Source organism: Xenopus tropicalis, chromosome 10 (assembly GCF_000004195.4).
Source record: "Xenopus tropicalis strain Nigerian chromosome 10, UCB_Xtro_10.0, whole genome shotgun sequence".
Classification (NCBI taxonomy): Eukaryota; Metazoa; Chordata; class Amphibia; order Anura; family Pipidae; genus Xenopus; species Xenopus tropicalis.
The window spans coordinates 51,114,404-51,133,054 of record NC_030686.2 but is presented as its reverse complement, the minus strand read 5'-3'; the positions used below and the strand labels follow the sequence as shown (position 1 = coordinate 51,133,054).

The following is an 18,651-nucleotide window of genomic DNA, read 5'->3' as shown; positions in this document are numbered from 1 at the left end:
TTTCCATACAATGGGTATTGCTGTTTAAGCCCATTGCTGTGCGTAGTGATAGCGACCGGGGGGGGGGCACTGCTGGCAGCTCTGTTGGTTCTGTTTGGCTCCTTTATAGTGGGTCGTGACCTGTGCTTTTGTCTTTCAGTGTAAGGGGCACCACAATCAGAACGATCACTTTCCAGGAGATGGACTGGGTATGTAGTATAACGTTAGTGTTGGATCAGTACCGGAGCTTTGGGCTCTTGCCTTACTGCACAGTAGAACTGAAGTGCTGAGACTTTCCTACTATAGAACTTTAATTGTCTTTCTCCCTCTGCTCTTATAGTTCAACAGAACCCCTCTGTTCTGATTGGCAATCCTATCCGGGCCTACACGCCGCCGCTGGGCCCACACTCTAACATCGGCAAGTCTCCCAGCCCTGTGCAGAGAATTGACCCACACACCGGCACCAGTATTCTCTACGTGCCCGCTGTCTATGGAGGGAACATGGTCATGTCTGTGCCTTTACCTGTAAGTACTGCCAACGGCCCATGGCGCTGCCCAATGGGGGGTGTCGTACAGAACCTGGGGGGGGAATATCCATGGCTCCCCTTGTTTGGCTGTCCCTTAGCAGGTTTACATGGAGGGGGAGTGCTCGGTAACATTGCATTTCTCCCTTTGGGGGGCACAGAAACTTTTGGGGTGAAACCCTTTCTGACTGCTTCCAATTTGTCGCAGTTCAGCCTGTGGCCATGTTTTACTGTCTCCCCCAGAATCTTAGCCAGTCAGCATTCACAGAGCACCCCCTTACTGATTCCTTCTGGGGGTGGGGGGGTAGTAGCGTGGGAGGCAGTAGAGTCACATGTCTTGGCTTCAGACCCCCCCATTGCCTCTGACATCTCCTAAGCTTATAGCAAGGTTCCATATACAATAATTATTCATCCCAGATATGTCCCTGATTGGCTGGCCTTCCAGATGAGCAGATCCCCCTGTGATTGTGCAGCTTCTTGTTATTTACATGGCTTCATCCCACTGCTGCATGCAGACTTCCCCTTTAATCTTTTTAGAGATCTCTTATGTACCTCAGCTCAACCCACTGGGCCGGAATCATCCTGATATTCTGTTGTAGGTCCCGTGGCCCAGTTATCAGGGCAGGTTTTCTGTCGACCCTCGGCTTATGACGCACACAGCAATGGCGTATAACATGAACCTCCTGCAGGCACATGGCCGCGGCTCCCCCATCCCATTTGGCCTCGGTCATCATTCTCCCGTCAACGTGGGGCCCCCACAGCAACCTCTTCAGCACCCGGACAAAGATCAGCACGAGCAGCATCGTAATGGTGGGTACCGACTGCTAACCTTGGCAGGAATAGTCCGTATACAGTCTGGGCATCAGCCATTCTGTTTCACACTGTCAGGATTCAGGCCAGCGGCGGCCATATTGATTCCGAGGTGTGGCCATTTTGTTTCCTTCTGATGGCTGATGGGGAAATAATATTTCAAAGTGACACTTGTGAGCAGCCAAATTGTATCAGAAGCCCCTGAGATCGGCCCATTTCTCTGTACCCCCCTCCCCTGGCAGACTGGAACGTACTGGGCAGCCCAGTCCCCTGGCAGACTGGGAATGTAATGAGCAGCCCAGTCCCCTGGCAGACTGGGAATGTACTGGGCTGCCCAGTCCCCTGGCAGACTGGGAATGTACTGGGCAGCCCAGGCCCCTGGCAGACTGGGAATGTACTGGGCAGCCCAGGCCCCTGGCAGACTGGGAATGCACTGGGCAGCCCAGGCCCCTGGCAGACTGGGAATGTACTGGGCTGCCCAGTCCCCTGGCAGACTGGGAATGTACTGGGCAGCCCAGGCCCCTGGCAGACTGGGAATGTACTGGGCAGCCCAGGCCCCTGGCAGACTGGGAATGCACTGGGCAGCCCAGGCCCCTGGCAGACTAGATTGTACTGGGCAGTCAGGCCAATTCAGTAAGGTTCTCTTTCCATTTCTTTCCAGGTAAAAGCGAAAGCAATCAAGGAACGGATCTGAACAAGCTTCGTACTCCAGAGAAAAAGCCTCTGGAACCTAAACCGGTAAATCCCGACTGGGTTCTGCAGAACCCCTTTCCTAATGCATTATATGGGCCCTGTTGCCATGTTTGTTCTGTCCCATTACTGAGCAGTAAGAACCCCTACCCCACGGTTCTGCAGAACCCCTTTCCTAATGCATTATATGGGCCCGGTTGCCATGTTTGTTCTGTCCCATTACTGAGCAGTAAGAACCCCTACCCCACGGTTCTGCAGAACCCCTTTCCTAATGCATTATATGGGCCCTGTTGCCATGTTTGTTCTGTCCCTTTACTGAGCAGTAAGAACCCCTGCCCCACGGTTCTGCAGAACCCCATTCCTTATGGGCCCTGTTGCCATATTTGTTCTGTCCCATTACTGAGCTGTAAGAACCCCTGCCCCACGGTTCTGCACAACCCCTTTCCTAATGCATCATTTCTCCGTACAGGGCGACATGGACCCAAACGCACAGAGAAGTCCAGATTCCCGAGGAAACACCGCATTTCTTAACCCTAAATTTCACCGGAAAGAAAATCCCAGTCAGAGGCACCTGAATGTGCACCTTGCCCCCCCACAGCCGCAGTTCCCCCTGCCCAGCCGGCACTACCAGCACCTCTCCCAGCTCCAGCGCCCCCCGTTTTCCATACAGCAGCAGAACGTGCTCACCCAGCAACAGAACCATTTATCAGAACTACAAAACCAAATACCTCCGCAACCGGGCCAGCTTGTCCCACAGCTTAACCATCTAACTCAGCCGCCGGCGCCGCAGGGCTCGCAGCTTTCTCCCGCCTTCCCTCCCGGAGCCAATCACTCGTTCTTTAATAACCCGATGCCTGGCCGGCCGCATTCTCCCGGCGCCGACGGAATGATGTCCGAACAGCCGCCTCCCCCCATGCTTCCAGATGTCGCCCCCCTCCGGTCGCTTCCCCAGCACAACCCCCTGCTCTCATCACATATGAATAATTTTATGGAAGATGGCCCCCAAAGCATGGGTGCTGGAGAGACGCTGGGTAAGTGCCTGGGAATCCATTCCCCACTGGGCACAGTGCCCCCATCCATGCCAGTAATATTGCTAGGGGGTGTTGCACAGGTGGGTATTGCCCACTAAGGGGCACATTTATCCAAATGTGAGTTTAGAGCTGAATCCATAAAAACTCACCCCCGTTCTGTTCGTTCCTATGGGAAGCGTATTTATCAAATGGCGAGTTCTAACCTGTTGATAAATACCATTCTAAAAATCCCATAGGAATGAGCAGAACGGGGGTGAGTTTTTATGGATTTAGCTCTAAACTCACATTTGGGTAAATCTGCCGCTATGACTTGATGCACATTGGGTCCCAAATGAATGACGCGGATCTGCTGCTGCTGATAGGGAGACAGAACAATCTCCGCATTCTGATGCCAAAGCTTTTCTGGGGCAAAGCAGAATGAATGTGGCAGGTGTGGCCTAACACATAGGCACGCAGGGTGCAATTACTGCAAATTGGGATTTAACTGCCCAAATCTCCCCCATTGGGTTGAAATTGCCTGGGGACACATTTCCCGGTGGGGGGCAGCAGGGAGCCAATGGTACCGGCTCAGCGGCATTGCCGTATGGTTTGTTCATCTTGGTTTCTGGGCAATGAGCAGCCCACAGGGCTGTAGCTGATGGCGTTACTGGGCAAGCCTGGCGCTTACTGACAGCTTTTTATGGCCTTACAGATCGCTTACACGGCAACGTGGCCTTGGAAACGTTAAGGCAACAGCAGACACGACTCCAGCAATGGAACGAACACAGCGCTTTCCTGACCCAAGGAAACATCCCCTACCCCCCGCACCACCCCCACCTGCAGCATCTCCCCCAGCAAGCGATGGCGATCCCCCAGCAGCCGCCGCTAGTCAGACCAAACTGGAAGATTCCCAGTGCTGAGGAGGAGTCGGAAGCAGCTTACTCCAGGTAGGGGTTAGTTTGGGTGTCCCTTTGGTTTGTCCAGTTATTCAGGTTGGGCCTCTGGGTACTGGAAATGCCAGGGTCTAGTTTGAATCCCAGTCCAGACCAGGTTCTGGTGGTACCAGGTATAGTACCCAGTGGGTATGAGTTTCCCTGCAGTGTCTCAGGTAGAGGAGGGGGGCAGGTTCTAGTGGTACCAATGGGTATGAGTTTCCCTGCAGTGTCTCGGGTAGAGGAGGGGGGCAGGTTCTAGTGGTACCAATGGGTATGAGTTTCCCTGCAGTGTCTCGGGTAGAGGAGGGGGGCAGGTTCTAGTGGTACCAATGGGTATGAGTTTCCCTGCAGTGTCTCAGGTAGAGGAGGGGGGCAGGTTCTAGTGGTACCAATGGGTATGAGTTTCCCTGCAGTGTCTCGGGTAGAGGAGGGGGGCAGGTTCTATTGGTACCAATGGGTATGAGTTTCCCTGCAGTGTCTCGGGTAGAGGAGGGGGGCAGGTTCTAGTGGTACCAATGGGTATGAGTTTCCCTGCAGTGTCTCGGGTAGAGGAGGGGGGCAGGTTCTAGTGGTACCAATGGGTATGAGTTTCCCTGCAGTGTCTCGGGTAGAGGAGGGGGGGGGCAGGTTCTATTGGTACCAGTGGGTATGAGTTTCCCTGCAGTGTCTCGGGTAGAGGAGGGGGGCAGGTTCTATTGGTACCAATGGGTATGAGTTTCCCTGCAGTGTCTCGGGTAGAGGAGGGGGGCAGGTTCTATTGGTACCAATGGGTATGAGTTTCCCTGCAGTGTCTCGGGTAGAGGAGGGGGCAGGTTCTAGTGGTACCAATGGGTATGAGTTTCCCTGCAGTGTCTCGGGTAGAGGAGGGGGGCAGGTTCTATTGGTACCAATGGGTATGAGTTTCCCTGCAGTGTCTCGGGTAGAGGAGGGGGGCAGGTTCTATTGGTACCAATGGGTATGAGTTTCCCTGCAGTGTCTCGGGTAGAGGAGGGGGGGGGGCAGGTTCTATTGGTACCAATGGGTATGAGTTTCCCTGCAGTGTCTCGGGTAGAGGAGGGGGGCAGGTTCTATTGGTACCAATGGGTATGAGTTTCCCTGCAGTGTCTCGGGTAGAGGAGGGGGCAGGTTCTAGTGGTACCAATGGGTATGAGTTTCCCTGCAGTGTCTCGGGTAGAGGAGGGGGGCAGGTTCTAGTGGTACCAATGGGTATGAGTTTCCCTGCAGTGTCTCGTGTAGAGGAGGGGGGCAGGTTCTAGTGCATGTTTATTGGCCCCCAGTTGGGGGTTGTTGGGTGACAGTCTCCCCGCTTTTCTCGGCAGGTTCCAGGAGTTCCTACGAGAGCTGTCTCATCACGATCCCAGCGAAGGCAGAGACCTATCGGAAATGCCGCCCCCCCAATCCAGACTGTTACAGTACAGGCAGGTCCAGGCCAGAAGCCCACCAGCACTATCATCCCCTTCCTCGAGCCATGGCGCCCAGTACCCCAACTTCAGTGAGAACAGCCGAGACATGGAGATGAGCAACCCCCCAGCCTTTGCCCAGCACATGGGGCACATTTACCCCTTGCCCCCGGGACACACGACTCCCCCACCCCTCAAATACCTACAGCACGACGGCTCATGGACCTATGCTAGCCTTGCGCAGAACCCCTTAATGGGGCAGGGCTTTCATTATGGGATGCCCCCACTTCCGCACAGACCCCAACAGAACCCGTTCATGCACCAGTTGCACCAGAACCATCCACAGCCGCCAGCTGGTCAGGAACCATTTCATCCGCCTGCGTCTCGGGCAGTGTCCACCTCTTCACTCCACACCCTAGAAGAGGTAAATCCTTAGTGCCCAGCACTGGGGGTGTGGGACTGTGGGGACGGGAGAGTGTGGCTTGGGTACGGTAAACAGGGTGCTTGTTCATTCCTGGTGGGATTAAAGTAAGTGTTCTCTAATATCTTTCTAATATCCTTATCATTTACAGTAGGGGGTACATTATCCCTTATAATACATGAGTGATACTCAGAGTTCCCTGTATAACTCAGCCTGCAGCCTTGTGCCTTTATATGGGGGGCACAGAACCCCTCAGTGACTGCTAATATCCTTATCATTTACAGTAGGGGGTACATTATCCCTTATAATACATGAGTGATACTCAGAGTTCCCTGTATAACTCAGCCTGCAGCCTTGTGCCTTTATATGGGGGGCACAGAACCCCTCAGTGACTGCTAATATCCTTATCATTTACAGTAGGGGGTACATTATCCCTTATAATACATGAGTGATACTCAGAGTTCCCTGTATAACTCAGCCTGCAGCCTTGTGCCTTTATATGGGGGGCACAGAACCCCTCAGTGACTGCTAATATCCTTATCATTTACAGTAGGGGGTACAGTATCCCTTATAATACATGAGTGATACTCAGAGTTCCCTGTATAACTCAGCCTGCAGCCTTGTGCCTTTATATGGGCACAGAACCCCTCAGTGACTGCTAATATCCTTATCATTTACAGTAGGGGGTACATTATCCCATATAATACATGAGTGATACAGACGAGCTGTATATAGGAATCACACAGGCATAAGTAGCTATGGTTGTACTGTTGGTGGCAGATTCAGCAGTGCAGGGGTTTCCATTGTTCCATTGGGCCAAGTTGAGTTCTGGGTGCTGGAGGGTTACAGGGGAAAGGAAGCGACTGGATTGGCTCATTGTGGGGTGAGAGAACACTAAGTGCCCGGGATGGTGCCCGAGTGTAAGTAATCTCTTTGAAGGCAGAGATGAAAGTGAGACTTAGTGTCAGTGGAGCTTTAATGGGAGGAGGGAGAGGGGGCTTTGTGCTGACACACGGGGGGTTTAGCCTGCGGGAAAAGCCGGATAATGGATTAAAGAACGTGCGTCTCCCCCTCCCCTGCTAATGGCAGCGTTACATACGCTCTCATGCACCGGCACTTACCCCCAATTATTATCCGCCTCTGCTCCATAGCGCCTACACCCCCTACCTGTGGCGCCTTGCACTACTGGCACTGCCACTAGGGGCACTGTCACTTTCTCGCTTGCCACTAGGGGCACTGTCACTTTCTCTCTTGCCACTAGGGACACTGTTACTTTCTCTCTTGCCACTAGGGGCACTGTCACTTTCTCGCTTGCCACTAGGGGCACTGTCACTTTCTCTCTTGCCACTAGGGGAGTGTCACTTTCTCTCTTGCCACTAGGGGGAGTGTCACTTTCTCTTTTGCCACTAGGGGGAGTGTCGCTTTCTCTCTTGCCACTAGGGGCACTGTCACTTTCTCTTTTGCCACTAGGGGGAGTGTGGCTTTCTCTTTTGCCACTAGGGGGAGTGTGGCTTTCTCTTTTGCCACTAGGGGGAGTGTTGCTATCTCTTTTGCCACTAGGGGGAGTGTTGCTATCTCTTTTGCCACTAGGGGGAGTGTGGCTTTCTCTTTTGCCATTAGGGGGAGTGTGGCTTTCTCTTTTGCCACTAGGGGGAGTGTCGCTTTCTCTTTTGCCACTAGGGGGAGTGTCACTATCTCTTTTGCCACTAGGGGGAGTGTCGCTATCTCTTTTGCCACTAGGGGGAGTGTGGCTTTCTCTTTTGCCACTAGGGGGAGTGTTGCTATCTCTTTTGCCACTAGGGGGAGTGTGGCTTTCTCTTTTGCCATTAGGGGGAGTGTGGCTTTCTCTTTTGCCACTAGGGGGAGTGTCGCTATCTCTTTTGCCACTAGGGGGAGTGTCGCTATCTCTTTTGCCACTAGGGGGAGTGTCACTATCTCTTTTGCCACTAGGGGGAGTGTCACTATCTCTTTTGCCACTAGGGGGAGTGTCGCTATCTCTTTTGCCACTAGGGGGAGTGTGGCTTTCTCTTTTGCCACTAGGGGGAGTGTCGCTTTCTCTTTTGCCCCTAGGGGGAGTGTCACTTTCTCTTTTGCCACTAGGGGGAGTGTCGCTTTCTCTTTTGCCCCTAGGGGGAGTGTCGCTTTGTCTTTTTCCTCCTAGACATTACTTCATATAGCTCCGCATAATTCTTCTGTAGATAAGGGTAGGAGGTGCCATAGTGTTTCCCTTAGACAGTACAGTATGGGGGTACAGCTTATTGTGTGCCCAGAACATTCCCTCTCTGTATATTTGTATTTATACATATGGGTAGGGGGTGCCATAGTGTTTCCCTTAGACAGTACAGTATGGGGGTACAGCTTATTGTGTGCCCAGAACATTCCTTCTCTGTATATTTGTATTTATACATATGGGTAGGGGGTGCCATAGTGTTTCCCTTAGACAGTACAGTATGGGGGTACAGCTTATTGTGTGCCCAGAACATTCCTTCTCTGTATATTTGTATTTATACATATGGGTAGGGGGTGCCATAGTGTTTCCCTTAGACAGTACAGTATGGGGGGTACAGCTTATTGTGTGCCCAGAACATTCCCTCTCTGTATATTTGTATTTATACATATGGGTAGGGGGTGCCATAGTGTTTCCCTTAGACAGTACAGTATGGGGGTACAGCTTATTGTGTGCCCAGAACATTCCCTCTCTGTATATTTGTATTTATACATATGGGTAGGGGGTGCCATAGTGTTTCCCTTAGACAGTACAGTATGGGGGTACAGCTTATTGTGTGCCCAGAACATTCCTTCTCTGTATATTTGTATTTATACATATGGGTAGGGGGTGCCATAGTGTTTCCCTTAGACAGTACAGTATGGGGGTACAGCTTATTGTGTGCCCAGAACATTCCTTCTCTGTATATTTGTATTTATACATATGGGTAGGGGGTGCCATAGTGTTTCCCTTAGACAGTACAGTATGGGGGTACAGCTTATTGTGTGCCCAGAACATTCCTTCTCTGTATATTTGTATTTATACATATGGGTAGGGGGTGCCATAGTGTTTCCCTTAGACAGTACAGTATGGGGGTACAGCTTATTGTGTGCCCAGAACATTCCTTCTCTGTATATTTGTATTTATACATATGGGTAGGGGGTGCCATAGTGTTTCCCTTAGACAGTACAGTATGGGGGTACAGCTTATTGTGTGCCCAGAACATTCCCTCTCTGTATATTTGTATTTATACATATGGGTAGGGGGTGCCATAGTGTTTCCCTTAGACAGTACAGTATGGGGGTACAGCTTATTGTGTGCCCAGAACATTCCTTCTCTGTATATTTGTATTTATACATATGGGTAGGGGGTGCCATAGTGTTTCCCTTAGACAGTACAGTATGGGGGTACAGCTTATTGTGTGCCCAGAACATTCCTTCTCTGTATATTTGTATTTATACATATGGGTAGGGGGTGCCATAGTGTTTCCCTTAGACAGTACAGTATGGGGGTACAGCTTATTGTGTGCCCAGAACATTCCTTCTCTGTATATTTGTATTTATACATATGGGTAGGGGGTGCCATAGTGTTTCCCTTAGACAGTACAGTATGGGGGTACAGCTTATTGTGTGCCCAGAACATTCCCTCTCTGTATATTTGTATTTATACATATGGGTAGGGGGTGCCATAGTGTTTCCCTTAGACAGTACAGTATGGGGGTACAGCTTATTGTGTGCCCAGAACATTCCCTCTCTGTATATTTGTATTTATACATATGGGTAGGGGGTGCCATAGTGTTTCCCTTAGACAGTACAGTATGGGGGTACAGCTTATTGTGTGCCCAGAACATTCCTTCTCTGTATATTTGTATTTATACATATGGGTAGGAGGTGCCATAGTGTTTCCCTTAGACAGTACAGTATGGGGTACAGCTTATTGTGTGCCCAGAACATTCCCTCTCTGTATATTTGTATTTATACATATGGGGAGGGGGTGCCATAGTGTTTCCCTTAGACAGTACAGTATGGGGGTACAGCTTATTGTGTGCCCAGAACATTCCCTCTCTGTATATTTGTATTTATACATATGGGTAGGGGGTGCCATAGTGTTTCCCTTAGGCAGTACAGTATGGGGGTACAGCTTATTGTGTGCCCAGAACATTCCCTCTCTGTATATTTGTATTTATACATATGGGTAGGGGGTGCCATAGTGTTTCCCTTAGACAGTACAGTATGGGGGTACAGCTTATTGTGTGCCCAGAACATTCCTTCTCTGTATATTTGTATTTATACATATGGGAGGGGGTGCCATAGTGTTTCCCTTAGACAGTACAGTATGGGGGTACAGCTTATTGTGTGCCCAGAACATTCCTTCTCTGTATATTTGTATTTATACATATGGGTAGGAGGTGCCATAGTGTTTCCCTTAGACAGTACAGTATGGGGGTACAGCTTATTGTGTGCCCAGAACATTCCTTCTCTGTATATTTGTATTTATACATATGGGTAGGAGGTGCCATAGTGTTTCCCTTAGACAGTACAGTATGGGGGTACAGCTTATTGTGTGCCCAGAACATTCCCTCTCTGTATATTTGTATTTATACATATGGGTAGGGGGTGCCATAGTGTTTCCCTTAGACAGTACAGTATGGGGGTACAGCTTATTGTGTGCCCAGAACATTCCCTCTCTGTATATTTGTATTTATACATATGGGTAGGAGGTGCCATAGTGTTTCCCTTAGACAGTACAGTATGGGGGTACAGCTTATTGTGTCCCCTCTTGCTGTTCCAGTATGAACCCAGAGGACCCGGGAGGCCGTTGTACCAAAGAAGAATATCTGTGAGCTCCGCACACACCGGTTCTGATGATTTAGGGATGTGCCAGGAGAGCCTTGGGCAGCGGAAGGATCTGGAAGAGCAGAACCCCCAAGCCCCATTCAGCTACTCGTCCCCAGAAATGTGGATCAGTGGCGCCCCCTCTGTGCCCTACCAGAACATTCCGTGCAATGGATCCAGCAGAACAGCGCCACCCAGGGACATGTTAGGTACATAGCGTATCCACAGGCTCCTCTGTTTGTATTGATACAGATGAGGGGCGCTGCCATATTGGTGCCCCCCCCTTTCCTTGTGCCCTATTGGTCCCCCTTTCTTTGTGCCATATTGGGCCCCCTTTCCTTGTGCCCTATTGGTCCCCCTTTCTTTGTGCCATATTGGCCCCCCTTTCCTTGTGCCCTGTTGGCCCCCCTTTCCTTGTGCCCTGTTGGCCCCCCTTTCCTTGTGCCCTGTTGGCCCCCCTTTCCTTGTGCCCTGTTGGCCCCCCTTTCCTTGTGCCCTGTTGGCACCCCTTTCTTTGTGCCATATTGGTCCCTTTTTCCTTGTGCCATATTGGCCCCTCTTTCCTTGTGCCCTGTTGGCCCTCCTTTCCTTGTGCCCTGTTGGCCCTCCTTTCCTTGTGCCCTGTTGGCCCTCCTTTCCTTGTGCCCTGTTGGCCCCCCTTTCCTTGTGCCCTGTTGGCCCCCTTTCCTTGTGCCCTGTTGGCCCCCTTTCCTTGTGCCCTGTTGGCCCCCCTTTCCTTGTGCCCTGTTGGCCCCCCTTTCCTTGTGCCCTGTTGGCCCCCCTTTCCTTGTGCCCTGTTGGCCCCCCTTTCCTTGTGCCCTGTTGGCCCCCCTTTCTTTGTGCCCTATTGGCCCCCCTTTCCTTGTGCCATATTGGTCCCTTTTTCCTTGTGCCATATTGGTCCCCCTTTCTTTGTGCCATATTGGCCCCCCTTTCCTTGTGCCATATTGGTCCCTTTTTCTTTGTGCCATATTGGTCCCCCTTTCCTTGTGCCATATTGGTCCCCCTTTCTTTGTGCCATATTGGCCCCCCTTTCCTTGTGCCATATTGGTCCCCCTTTCTTTGTGCCATATTGGCCCCCCTTTCCTTGTGCCATATTGGCCCCCCTTTCCTTGTGCCATATTGGTCCCCCTTTCTTTGTGCCATATTGGTCCCCCTTTCTTTGTGCCATATTGGCCCCCCTTTCCTTGTGCCATATTGGTCCCCCTTTCTTTGTGCCATATTGGTCCCCCTTTCCTTGTGCCCTGTTGGCCCCCCTTTCCTTGTGCCCTGTTGGCCCCCCTTTCCTTGTGCCCTGTTTGCCCCCCTTTCCTTGTGCCCTGTTTGCCCCCCTTTCCTTGTGCCCTGTTGGCCCCCCTTTCTTTGTGCCCTATTGGCCCCCCTTTCCTTGTGCCATATTGGTCCCTTTTTCCTTGTGCCATATTGGTCCCCCTTTCTTTGTGCCATATTGGCCCCCCTTTCCTTGTGCCATATTGGTCCCTTTTTCTTTGTGCCATATTGGTCCCCCTTTCCTTGTGCCATATTGGGCCCCCCTTTCCTTGTGCCATATTGGTCCCCCTTTCTTTGTGCCATATTGGTCCCCCTTTCTTTGTGCCATATTGGTCCCCCTTTCCTTGTGCCATATTGGTCCCCCTTTCCTTGTGCCATATTGGTCCCCCTTTCCTTGTGCCATATTGGGCCCCCTTTCTTTGTGCCATATTGGGCCCCCTTTCTTTGTGCCATATTGGGCCCCCTTTCTTTGTGCCATATTGGTCCCCCTTTCTTTGTGCCATATTGGTCCCCCTTTCCTTGTGCCATATTGGTCCCCCTTTCTTTGTGCCCTGTTGGTCCCCCTTTCTTTGTGCCCTGTTGGCCCCCCTTTCCTTATGCCCTGTTGGCCCCCCTTTCCTTGTGCCCTGTTGGCCCCCCTTTCCTTGTGCCCTATTGGTCCCCCTTTCCTTGTGCCCTATTGGTCCCCCTTTCCTTGTGCCCTATTGGTCCCCCTTTCCTTGTGCCCTATTGGTCCCCCTTTCCTTGTGCCCTATTGGTCCCCCTTTCCTTGTGCCCTATTGGCCCCCCTTTCCTTGTGCCCTATTGGCCCCCCTTTCCTTGTGCCCTATTGGCCCCCCTTTCCTTGTGCCCTATTGGTCCCCCTTTCCTTGTGCCCTATTGGTCCCCCTTTCCTTGTGCCCTATTGGCCCCCCCTTCTTTATGCCCTATTGGCCCCCCTTCTTTGTTCCCTATTGGCCCCCCTTTCCTTGTGCCCTATTGGTCCCCCTTTCCTTGTGCCCTATTGGTCCCCCTTTCCTTGTGCCATATTGGCCCCCCTTTCCTTGTGCCCTATTGGTCCCCCTTTCCTTGTGCCATATTGGCCCCCCTTTCCTTGTGCCCTATTGGCTCCCCCTTCTTTCTGCCCTATTGGCCCCCCTTCTTTGTTAATAATTGGTCCCCCAGAAGCCTTCCTGGGTTCCTGGCCGCTGGGCATTGCCTGCGGGTGGGGGTGGGATTGGCGCATGATTTGCAAGGAACCGGCCAATAATAATAATACAATTTCTCTGTCTTTTTCCAGTTGTGCCCCCAAAAATGGTGAAGCCCCCGGAGGAGCAGCTGAAGGCGGAGAACATGCAGCCCCTCCCCGCCTCCTTCAACTACAATGTCCTGCAGCACCTGGGCCAGTTCCCGCCGCTCATGCCCAACAAGCAGATTGTAGAGCCCAACGGCGCTGCCGCCATGCAGCAAAGCGTCGGGGGCAACAAGCCCACCATGTCTTACGCCAGCGCCCTGCGCGCCCCCCCCAGGCCCAAGCCCCCCCCAGAGCAGGCAAAAAAAAATAGCGACCCTTTGTCTTTGTTTCAGGAGCTGAGCCTGGGCAGTTCGGCGGGAAATAACGGCTTTTACTCCTATTTTAAATAAACGCCCCCTCGCCCCCCCCCCCCCATGGTTTTTATAATGCGACCCCCCCCCCCCCCCAATACACTTTTTTTTTTCTTTTTGTAGAAAAAACTTCTCGTTTTAGCTTTTTGGTTGATGTTGATGAGTTAAATAGGCTCCGCCTTACCCTTCAGCCATTTTTATTTTCTCTCTGTATGCGTGTGAAGAAACACGTGTGTGCGTGTGCGTATAACTCCGCGGGGAGAGAACAATACACACGTTTTGGCTGTGTGACCTTGGGACTCCGCCCACTGCGCCTAATTGCACCTCCCCCCAGGTGCCCCCTGGGTAAGATAAATACTGCCCCGGCTCAATCATGTTCCTGATCATTGGTGCTGCGGCGCAGTGGGCGGGGTCACGGTGCCTGTGTGGATATACGTGGGGCGCACACGCGTGTATTTATATGTGAGGATTCACCCAATCAAATTCATCGCTTTGCTGCTAAATCTGCGTCTTGTAAGAAACAAAAAAAACAAAAAAAATTGCAGACGTTTCGGGGTAGAAAAGTCTCGTTCTGCGAGCCCCTCGCTTTTATGTCGGAGAACAATTTTTATTTCCTAAGTGTCATAAATCTCGCGTGACTTTAGGCGCCGGGAATTCCTCGGGCTCCGCGGGGAAAAAAACGCACAAAAAAAAAAAAAAAAAGGCAGAATTTTCTTTTGTCGGTTCTTTTAAAAAAATTATAAAAAAAAAAAAAAGAAATAAAAAATAGTCGCCTTTCCCTTTGTTCCGTAATATTGTTGGCGCCGCGTGGGGGTCCCTGTGCCAGGCCCCGCCCCTTTGCAGCTTTCTCTCGCTTTTAACCCTTTCCCGCCTTCTTTTTTTTTCTTTTTCTGTTTTTAATGAAAACGCAGCAGTTTTAAACATTTTACTGTCCCTTCCCCGATTGGCTGCTCCCCGCGCCCATTGCTTCTCCAGACTTTATACGGCAGGGGGCCAAGGGGCGGAGTCGTCTTATTGGTGCAATTACTGAAAATAAAATATAGAAAAAAAAAATGAAGTTTTTAAAGTGCCGTTTTATTGTAAAATGCGACCAATTTTAACCCATAAACTGCCCAGATGCAAAGTCCCTGTCGGCGCCACCAGGGGGCGGAGCAGCAAGGAAGTCGCCAGGACATTGTTGTTTCCATTTAGTTTCCCATTTCCCAAATAGCGAGAGAAATCGGCGAAACGGCGACTTTCCATTTAAAGGGGAAGCGCAGAGAGGAGCCGCCGACCCCCCGGGCAAAAGGAAAGCGAATCTATAGAGAAATATTATATATATTAGAAGAAATCAATATACTTTTAAATGGACAAAAAAAGAAGAAAGCCAAGTGGGTTGGGGCTCATTACCCGAGCCGCTGGGAATCATGGGAAGCGCCAGTCAGTGGGCCCGCCGCTGGGAATCATGGGAAGCGCCAGTCAGTGGGCCTGCCGCTGGGAATCATGGGAAGCGCCGGTGGGGCCCGCCGCTGGGAATCATGGGAAGCGCCAGTCAGTGGGCCCGCCGCTGGGAATCATGGGAAGCGCCAGTCAGTGGGCCCACCGCTGGGAATCATGGGAAGCGCCTGTGGGGCCCGCCGCTGGGAATCATGGGAAGCGCCTGTGGGGCCCGCCGCTGGGAATCATGGGAAGCGCCAGTCAGTGGGCCCGCCGCTGGGAATCATGGGAAGCGCCAGTCAGTGGGCCCACCGCTGGGAATCATGGGAAGCGCCAGTCAGTGGGCCCACCGCTGGGAATCATGGGAAGCGCCTGTGGGGCCCGCCGCTGGGAATCATGGGAAGCGCCTGTGGGGCCCGCCGCTGGGAATCATGGGAAGCGCCAGTCAGTGGGCCCGCCGCTGGGAATCATGGGAAGCGCCAGTCAGTGGGCCCGCCGCTGGGAATCATGGGAAGCGCCAGTCAGTGGGCCCCACCGCTGGGAATCATGGGAAGCGCCTGTGGGGCCCGCCGCTGGGAATCATGGGAAGCACCTGTGGGGCCCGCCACTGGGAATCATGGGAAGCGCCAGTCAGTGGGCCCGCCGCTGGGAATCATGGGAAGCGCCTGTGGGGCCCGCCGCTGGGAATCATGGGAAGCGCCTGTGGGGCCCGCCACTGGGAATCATGGGAAGCGCCTGTGGGGCCCGCCGCTGGGAATCATGGGAAGCGCCTGTGGGGCCCGCCGCTGGGAATCATGGGAAGTCAGTGGGGCCCGCCGCTGGGCATCATGGGAAGTCAGTGGGGCCCGCCGCTGGGAATCATGGGAAGTCAGTGGGGCCGCCGGTGGGAATCATGGGAAGTCAGTGGGGCCGCCGGTGGGAATCATGGGAAGTCAGTGGGGCCGCCGCTGGGAATCATGGGAAGTCAGTGGGGCCGCCGGTGGGAATCATGGGAAGTCAGTGGGGCCGCCGGTGGGAATCATGGGAAGTCAGTGGGGCCCGCCGCTGGGCATCATGGGAAGTCAGTGGGGCCGCCGCTGGGAATCATGGGAAGTCAGTGGGGCCGCCGGTGCTCAGTAGAATTTCATGACTTGTTTTTAAGGAAGAAATGTGTGAATTTAGTAAAAATGCTGTTTCTTTTCACTATGCATGTGTCAATGTTTGTACCCAGCGTCCCCCCCGCTACCTGCCCCCCCCCCCCCCGCCGTGGTTTTGGGGGGGAAAAAAGAAAAATAACGATTGTGCCGCTTCCATTTTTTTTTTCCTTTCTTTTTTTTTTCTGGTTTTAAAAAAACAAAAACAGAAAAAAAACAATTTTGGTACATTTATTTGATGTTTACATTAAAATGTGACATTCAAAAAACCGACACTTTGCCGCTTTATTGGGACTGGGGGGGTGGTGCCAGGGGGGCATTTGGTGCTACTGTTGGGGGCGGGGCTGAGCAAGGGGGCCGGCGGGTGAATACAGTGGGATCAATAGTGGCTGCCATTGGGCTACTAGGTGGCACGTTGCTGGGTGGCACATTGCGAGTGGGCACGTTGCTGGGTGGCACATTGCGAGTGAGCACCTTGCTGGGTGGCACATTGAGAGTGGGCACGTTGCTGGGTGGCACATTCCTATGGGCACGTTGCTGGGTGGCACGTTGCGACTGGGCACGTTGCTGGGTGGCACATTCCTATGGGCACGTTGCTGGGTGGCACGTTGCGACTGGGCACGTTGCTGGGTGGCACATTCCTATGGGCACGTTGCTGGGTGGCACAGGCCCATACCTGACTGGGTCAATGCTCTGTGCCCCTCTCCATGCCCATGTGACTCCTGGGGGCAAATTGTTTGAATGTCAAAATCAGTCATTTTTGCATTTGGCCAAAACAGAACAAACCAGGCCAGAAGATGAGCCCAAACATGGTCACAGCGCCCCCTGCAGCCTCACAGCCCGGTCACATGATCTCAGTAGTTTGGGCTCAGTACCAAGGGCTCAGCCCAGTCTCGGGTCGGTACTGGGGTACACCATGCCCCTCATCTTTCATTCATCTGGGGGGGAGGGGTCACTAATAGGCAAGACACGCCCCAAAACCTAGCTCCTCCCCCTCCAGTTAAGCAGAACCAGGATCAGTTTTTAGTTGTGTTCTTTGGAGGTCGGAGTCTCCCCAATGCGATTTATCCCCACACAGTAGGGCCCCCTGATTGGCCGACACCCTGACTGGCATCCCACTCCCCACAGCTGGAGGAGACAGCCGCCTGGGCAAAGAGATGTCTCTCCCATAGACCGTGTCCCGTCTTAGACCGCCAGGGATCTGCCCCCGGCCCCTCTGCCCATTAGGCCCCCACCTACCTTACCCACCCTAGTACCCACCTACCTTACCCACCCTAGTAACCTCCTACCTTACCCACCTTAGTACCCTCCTACCTTACCCACCCTAGTACCTTCCTACCTTACCCACCCTAGTACCCTCCTACCTTACCCACCCTAGTACCTTCCTACCTTACCCACCCTAGTACCCTCCTACCTTACCCACCCTAGTACCCTCCTACCTTACCCACCCTAGTACCTTCCTACCTTACCCATCCTAGTGCCCTTCTACCTTACCCACCCTAGTACCCTCCTACCTTACCCACCCTAGTACCCTCCTACCTTACCCACCCTAGTACCTTCCTACCTTACCCATCCTAGTGCCCTTCTACCTTACCCACCCTAGTACCTCCTACCTTACCCACCCTAGTACCTTCCTACCTTACCCACCCTAGTACCCTCCTACCTTACCCACCCTAGTACCCTCCTACCTTACCCACCCTAGTACCTTCCTACCTTACCCATCCTAGTGCCCTTCTACCTTACCCACCCTAGTACCCTCCTACCTTACCCACCCTAGTACCTTCCTACCTTACCCATCCCTAGTGCCCTTCTACCTTACCCACCCTAGTACCCACCTACCTTACCACCCTAGTACCTTCCTACCTTACCCACCCTAGTGCCCTTCTACCTACCCACCCTAGTACCTTCCTACCTTACCCACCCTAGTACCTTCCTACCTTACCCACCCTAGTACCCTCCTACCTTACCCACCCTAGTACCTTCCTACCTTACCCATCCTAGTGCCCTTCTACCTTACCCACCTACCTTACCCACCCTAGTACCTTCCTACCTTACCCACCCTAGTGCCCTTCTACCTTACCCACCCTAGTACCTTCCTACCTTAACCTTCCACCCCTAGTACCTTCCTACCTTACCCACCCTAGTACCTTCCTACCTTACCCACCCTAGTACCCTCCTACCTTACCCACCCTAGTACCTTCCTACCTTACCCACCCTAGTACCTTCCTACCTTACCCACCCTAGTGCCCTTCTACCTTACCCACCCTAGTGCCCTCCTACCTTACCCACCCTAGTGCCCCTCCTACCTTACCCACCCTAGTGCCCTCCTACCTTACCCACCTAGTACCTTCCTACCTTACCCACCCTAGTACCTCCTACCTTACCCACCCTAGTACCTTCCTACCTTTCCCACCCTAGTGCCCTTCTACCTTACCCACCCTAGTGCCCTCCTACCTTACCCACCCTAGTGCCCTCCTACCTTACCCACCCTAGTACCCTCCTACCTTACCCACCCTAGTGCCCTCCTACCTTACCCACCCTAGTACCTTCCTACCTTACCCACCCTAGTACCTCCTACCTTACCACCCTAGTTACCCACCCACCCTAGTACCCACCTACCATACCCACCCTAGTGCCCTTCTACCTTACCCACCCTAGT

The 18,651-nt window shown here is 52.7% G+C and overlaps 1 protein-coding gene across 3 annotated transcripts in view; it reads left to right on the top strand.

Moving 5' to 3' along the window:
* The window catches only part of helz (helicase with zinc finger), a 52,117-nt gene extending 37,401 nt beyond the window's left edge, over positions 1 to 14,716 (top strand). For 2 of the 3 annotated variants that reach the window (XM_031893984.1, XM_031893983.1), the window contains exons 23-31: positions 140 to 188; positions 320 to 504; positions 1,103 to 1,313; positions 1,975 to 2,051; positions 2,473 to 3,034; positions 3,726 to 3,960; positions 5,268 to 5,772; positions 10,547 to 10,799; positions 13,139 to 14,716. In XM_031893984.1, the coding sequence (XP_031749844.1) occupies positions 140 to 188; positions 320 to 504; positions 1,103 to 1,313; positions 1,975 to 2,051; positions 2,473 to 3,034; positions 3,726 to 3,960; positions 5,268 to 5,772; positions 10,547 to 10,799; positions 13,139 to 13,482 (2,421 nt within the window). In that variant the 3' untranslated portion in view covers positions 13,483 to 14,716. 3 annotated transcript variants of the gene reach the window in all.
* The last annotated feature ends 3,935 nt before the right edge of the window (positions 14,717 to 18,651 follow it).